The sequence below is a fragment of the Medicago truncatula genome, chromosome 7, assembly GCF_003473485.1.
Source record: "Medicago truncatula cultivar Jemalong A17 chromosome 7, MtrunA17r5.0-ANR, whole genome shotgun sequence".
NCBI lineage: Eukaryota > Viridiplantae > Streptophyta > Magnoliopsida > Fabales > Fabaceae > Medicago > Medicago truncatula.
The window spans coordinates 32,560,509-32,567,391 of NC_053048.1; the positions used below are offsets into that span (position 1 = coordinate 32,560,509).

At 33.9% G+C, this 6,883-nt stretch overlaps 1 protein-coding gene across 1 annotated transcript; it reads left to right on the forward strand.

Moving 5' to 3' along the window:
- Nucleotides 1-2,962, forward strand: LOC11412826 (40S ribosomal protein S4-2). The gene is made up of 5 exons (XM_003623308.4): nucleotides 1-154; nucleotides 1,553-1,630; nucleotides 1,730-1,910; nucleotides 2,089-2,186; nucleotides 2,318-2,962. The coding sequence occupies exons 1-5, from the start codon at nucleotides 152-154 to the stop codon at nucleotides 2,753-2,755; spliced, it is 798 nt and encodes a 265-aa protein (XP_003623356.1). The 5' UTR covers nucleotides 1-151; the 3' UTR covers nucleotides 2,756-2,962.
- The last annotated feature ends 3,921 nt before the right edge of the window (nucleotides 2,963-6,883 follow it).

Consider the following 6,883-nt stretch of genomic DNA (forward strand, 5'->3'; position numbering starts at 1 on the left):
TTTAATCAAAACATATTTAACCCTGAATATTTCAACTAGGGTTTTTGGTTCTCTCTTTCACCACCTCACACAACTCTCGCACGCAAGCAAGAACCAAAAGGCGCGGCAACCTCGCCACCGCGCCGTTCCTTTCTGTTCTCAACATACCAACATGGTTAGTCTTACACTCCTTTTTTTGTATTTAATGTTGGGTTTTATTTTGGCTTAGTTGATTGTTTCTGATTGATTTTTATGTAGTTTTCTGCAACGTTGTTGTGCGAATGAAATTGCAAATTATGCACTATGTGATTCGGTTTTAGTTAGGAATATTAAATGGGTTATTATTTGAGCTCAGAGAGTTATAACATTATTATTTTTTCTTATGTTATCCACTGACAATGTTTTTGTTAATCTCTGTTGTTAATTTGAGATAGAACTGTCTGATAAATGGTAATACATTCACCAAATTAGATTTGAATAATCTCCTTTTTATCTCTTTTGTTTTTGTATTGGTCATTAATAACGTTGGAAATTTTAATATGATTCACCAAATTATGCTATATGTGTTTCAGTTTTAGTTAAGAACATAAAATGTGTTGGTTATTTGAGCGCATCGAAATGTGAAAAGCTTCTTGTTTTTTCCAATATTATCCACTCATAATTTGTCAAGGGGTCCATATTCGTCGCTAGTCGAGATAGGACTGCTCGCATAACACATTTGCCAACTTAACTTGAAAGAAATTCTCTAATTGATTTAGATTGGACGGTCCTCCAGTCAAAGATTGATAACTGCTTGCAACAGTTACTATAGGAAATTGTAGTCCATTTGCCGAGTATAGAGTTCAATTGTTGACATTTTGGATTAGAAATTGAGTTAATATTTTGATTGATGCATGCATTTTCTAAACACATTGATAAGATTATTCTTGTCTTAAGGTTTCAGGATAGGATTATATTTTGGATATTGTTTTGGTGCTTGAGTTTAAGTTTTCTTTCAATATTATTCATGACTAATAAATTCTTTCTTACTCATTTGAAAATGAATTCAGTTTTTCAATGTTATATGTTAAACTTGAATCATTTATTTTGGTTTTGGTCTTAACCATCGATAATGTTTGATAATTTAATACCATCTCTACTAGTTCTAAGCCTGAAAAATTGTACATTTGCATACAAGTTCACTCCTTTTTTATTTTTTTTGTTTAGTTAAATTTTAATAGACATTCATGATTTAGGATAGGATTATCTTCTGCAACCTTAGAATTATTTGTAGATGTGGCTGTGTAAATTTTTAGTTGTTCACATGATTCCTCAGTTCAGTTGTTTAGTATTATCAGTTACAGAGTGTTCAGTCTATCATAGACTCAACCTATCTCTTTCGCAATCTAGGTTTGAGTTTGATGAATTGGGAGTTCACTTCTTATGTTGTATGCTTTCATTGGATTGATTTTACTTGCATATGTTATCTTTTGTTTACTTAGCATTGTGTACATGACAGTAACTTTATTTTTATCTCTATATATGTAGCATAAGCAATCATAATCTAATTGTTAGTTTTTCTCATGTATTTCAGGCAAGAGGTTTGAAGAAACATTTGAAGCGGCTCAATGCTCCAAAACATTGGATGCTTGATAAGCTTGGTGGTGCCTTTGTATGGACATCATTCTAAGCCGCTGTGTTGTTTATATTATTTTATTTTAAATCTTAACTTTCATTTTGAACTCATGCATTGAATTTCTTTGTTGTATAGGCCCCAAAGCCGTCATCTGGACCACACAAATCTAGGGAGTGCCTTCCTTTGATCCTTATCTTGAGGAACAGACTAAAATATGCTCTCACATATAGAGAAGTAATTGCCATCTTGATGCAGCGCCATGTTCTAGTTGATGGCAAAGTTAGGACAGACAAGACATATCCTGCTGGTTTTATGGGTATGGGCATTAGACTTAAATTGCACGGCACTGTTAAACTTTAGATGTCAATTTTTTACTTTGGTCATTGTTTTTTCCGTTTGAGAATTTTGCTAGTATTTAGACAATATAACCAAGTAAATTCTAAATTATCATTAGAGATTAACTTGTTCTAATCTCATTATGTTTTCACTTTTAGATGTCGTATCTATTCCCAAGACCAATGAAAACTTCCGTCTTCTCTATGACACAAAAGGTCGATTCCGTCTCCACTCTGTAAGGGATGATGAAGCAAAGGTTTGTCTAATCCTTCACAATATCTATAAATTTTATGCAAGTTACATTATCTCATAATTTATATAAACTACATGCTGGAACCTTCTTTTTATTGATTTTATAATCTGCCCTCCCTCTTCAACCTTTTGCAGTTTAAGCTTTGCAAGGTACGATCTGTTCAGTTTGGTCAGAAAGGGATACCCTATCTGAACACCTATGATGGGCGTACAATCCGCTATCCTGATCCCCTTATTAAGGCCAATGACACAATCAAACTAGACTTGGAACAGAACAAGATAACCGATTTCATCAAATTTGATGTGGGGAATGTTGTTATGGTGACTGGAGGAAGGAACAGAGGTCGTGTTGGTTTCATCAAGAACAGAAAGAAACACATGGGCACTTTTGAGACGATTCATGTCCAGGATGCTGCTGGTCATGAGTTTGCAACCCGATTGGGTAATGTCTTCACCATTGGCAGAGGGCCGAAACCTTGGGTGTCTCTTCCCAAAGGCAGAGGTATCAAATTGACCGTCATTGAGGAGGCTAGGAAGCGGATGGCTGCTTCTCAACAGGCTGCAGCTGCTTAAATTTGATTGCATTATATTGCTGGACAATTTAGCCATTTAGATTGTTTGCGACCTTTTTGCGGCTAATATGACATGACAATTTTATTTTTAATACATCACAATTATGAACTAGGCTTGATGTGAGTTTAATTTTGTTTGGATGGCATTTCTTGTGCTCAATGTAGCTTCAGGTTGCAATTTTATGCTCTCCCATTTTGCTTCAAGTTACATATTTGGTATTCTTTCATCATGCATTAACTCAATTTAGTACTTAGTGAGAAAACAAGTAAAAGATAGAACTGAATAAGTAATAACAAAACAGCCGTGGAAGCTATCAATATCTGTTGGTTAATTATTTTATTTTTTTGGGGTCAAGATGTCTTTTGGTTCACTGAATTTGAAAACTATCATCATAAAATAACATTACCTGGCTATGCTATTCCTACAAAACATAGACGATAACAGCGTTTCTTAAAATTTTACTTTACAACATAAAGTGAATCCAAACTTTTGTTTATTGGTTTTACACTTGTGGTCGTTTGATTACCTTAAATATAAAGGATTTGACAGTATACTGTAATTGTTCATTTAGACTTATCATTCAATAACTTTATTGCTACACTTCCCTCTTTCAGAATGAGTAAAGAACTTCGATATTTATCGCTGTTGCACAATAATTTGACAGGATGCGGCTTGAACAATGGCACAATGCGGCTTGACATGATTCAGAGGCTGCAGAGTTTAAATACATTAGGCCTCTCATACAACAATTTGTCAGTTGATATAACTTTCAATGAAAATCATGATGGCCTTTCATCCTTTCCAAAGATGAAATATCTGTTGTTAGCTTCTTGTAAGTTGATGGAGTTTCCAAAGTTCTTGAGAAATCAACCCCATCTAAATGGCCTAGACTTATCCAACAACTACATTCATGGAGCAATACCAAACTGGATATTGAGATTCAACTATCTGGTTTATCTGAATCTTTCCAATAATTTCATCACAGATTTGGAAAGACCCTTTGATGATCTCAATTCCAATCTATATAGCCTTGACCTTCATTCCAATAAACTTGTTGGAAAAATTCCTACTTTCATGAAATATGCTGTCCATTTGGACAGCATATTTCCAAGTGTTTAATAAAAAGGAATAGTACACTCAGAGTACTAAATCTTGCTGGAAACAAGCTCACAGGTTATGTTTCTGACACTATTTCAAGTTCATGTAATTTAAGGTTCCTTGATCTGAATGGAAATCTTTTCAGAGGATTAATCCCGAAATCTCTAACTAACTGTCAAAGGCTACAGCTCTTAAACCTTGGAAACAATATGTTCAGTGGCAGATTTCCATGCTTTTTAAGGAAGATTTCCACCCTTAGAGTGTTGATTTTAAGGTCAAACAAATTCAATGGTCCAATTTCATGTCCAGCTAAACCAGTGATTGGAAAATGCTTCATATTGTTGATCTAGCTTCCAATAACTTCACTGGCACGCTAACTAAATCCCTCTTGAGAAGTTGGACAAAAATGATGGACGGCAATGATAAAGATGAAATCCAAGAAGAATATGGGACATTCTTTTCTGACATGTAGAGTTTAATGGCATAACACATTTAGTGTAAAATAGCTTTACACTGACATCCAATGAGAGACCACCATTTTCCCGTGTTACAATATTTGCTTCAAAACAATCATACATAAGTGAGATGGTGTGGCAAATTAGTGGATTATCATTGGATGTTAGTGTAAAGTTGTTTTAGATCGACAAGACATAACCTTTAATTTCTTTTATGTATATCAAAGTAGTTTACATCTTCATCGTTATGGTTTAACCCGTGTATTTGAGTTTGCACTCACACCACACGTATGATATGTATGCTTAGAAAGCGATTGAAACAGAATCCAAAGGCTCCTTTCAACGTTAACAATCACCAATTACCATTTAAAGAAATAATCACCAGTTACCAATTAGGACACTTTGGCTTTTCATATTAAAAGTCTACGGATGATAATTTCTTACACACCAAAATAAAGGAGTGTTTAATATATTTTAGTGCATTAAACTATAGAGAAGTGCAAATACAAACACAAAGGCACCGAAGATAAACCAACCAACCGCTATACAAGGGCCCCACACCACACAAATTTCATTATAGGTGCAATCATATTAGGAATATTCGTTTCAAGAATAATAAGGAAATGCAAAATCCAAATGAAATTTCCTTTGACTCACTATTCCTAAATTGTATTATGTGTCATAAATTTAGGTAAGGGTCTTCTTAACCGGTGCCCCGGGCACGGGTTAAGAAGCTACAGGTAGAAATAAAATATATAATTTGTATTGAAAAGAGCAATTTTTCAACTTTAAAAAATTAGAGTATACAATTTCTAAGAAAATATTTTCTTTTATAATTTCTTAATCAGTGTCTCGGGGCACCGGTTAACATTTCCCTTTACGTAATGTTTTAACAACATTACGTCATCCGAGTGGAACTAGATTCAATCTCTTAAGATAACGTCTCGATTTGAGTTTCGTGGATAGAAAAATTATAGTTAGAAGGAAAGACCCATTAAAGACGATCATCTGAATTCTTTGGCAGAGATTAGTTATCAATAAAGCTAATAGATATTTGGCATAAAATACCAATGATGTGTCCAAAATAGATTTAAGTAACATAATAAATTTAAATATTGGTATCTGCTTGAATAGGATATTTAATCAAATTTCTTAAATATTTTTATTTTTTGCAAAATTGGAGGACCAAAAAGTTAACAAATGGCCTTGTCTTCTTCTTTATTGCTTTCTGTAGTGGCAGTATTCATTTTGTTGTTTTGCTAGATATTATTTTTCTGAAGGGCAATATGCCATGTATAAAAGGTGGCTGCAAGAAATTGAAAGATACCTGATCTGGAAAAATGAGGAACTGGAAGGGTTGGAGGTGTTTCAAGAGTCTTACTATCTACCCTTTTAAGAGTTTACTTTGTAAAGTGAGTTCAAATTTCAGGCTCAAATCTCAAGGTAAGTAACAAGCTGCTTATAATTCCATTGTTGCTACAAAAATATGTGGAATATGCATGCACGGATCTTGAGTTATTTTGTTGGGGGTGCCACGACCTCCAGTAAATTTAGAGAATGATTAACCACTGCGACGACCATAAATTAGCTGTAATGTTATCCCTAATATGGAATTTATAGTAAAGCTGGGGTGCAGTGGCTCCCATGGATCTCCAAAATGATTCGCCACTGTGTGTCATCACCGATTCTTAATCTACTAAGATAAGCACATATGAGACTATTTGAAAGAGTTTTTAGCACTAACTTATGACACGTCTATGAGCAGTTTCCTATAAGCTTTTTCATAAAAATAGTATATACATAAGCACTTAAACGATAAACTCTTGTGCATAAGAGCTTGAATACGTTGTTTATCCAAACATGTCCTAAATAAATTAATTTGTATATGATTTGTCCTTGATCATTTACTTATTTATGGTCTTGATTAAATACAGGACACAGAAATGGACTTGTTAGTCTTTATAAAGACATGGAGTCATGTGGAGAATATGAAGATATTCAAGTGATGTGGAAAATGATTGAATCTTCATCTCCTCAACATGCCTGCAAGAAGAAAAGGAACAATAGGTCTTCTTGGGTGATTTGTTCAAGGCCAACATGATTTTTTGTGTCATGATGTATGTGAAAGTGAATGATCAAAGTTCAATTTTGAATCTCATGTAAAACCCAATATCTGATAGTAATCTATATTTGAGGTTTTGATTTTGTTTCCATTTCCACAATTTTCAAAACATAAGAAGAAATTCATTGCATTTCCATAATCCTATCCATAATATGAAGCACGGATACGGACACAGACACTGACACGCCGACACCGCTAATTATTTGAGAAATTCACATAATCAATGTAGTTATATGTGTCGGTGTCGTGTAGATGTCAAACACTGCGAAACGTCTAATCCAAGGAGTATCCGTACTTCATTTATTCCATATTCTTCATAGTTTGAACGTTCCAAGATGAATAAAGCATATTAAACCAAAAAGTATTTTGATCAAGAACTCAAGTGACACAAATCATGAAGTTGATAAAATTATGACTAGAAGGAACCTATTTTTGTGTACTTTTAAAACATAG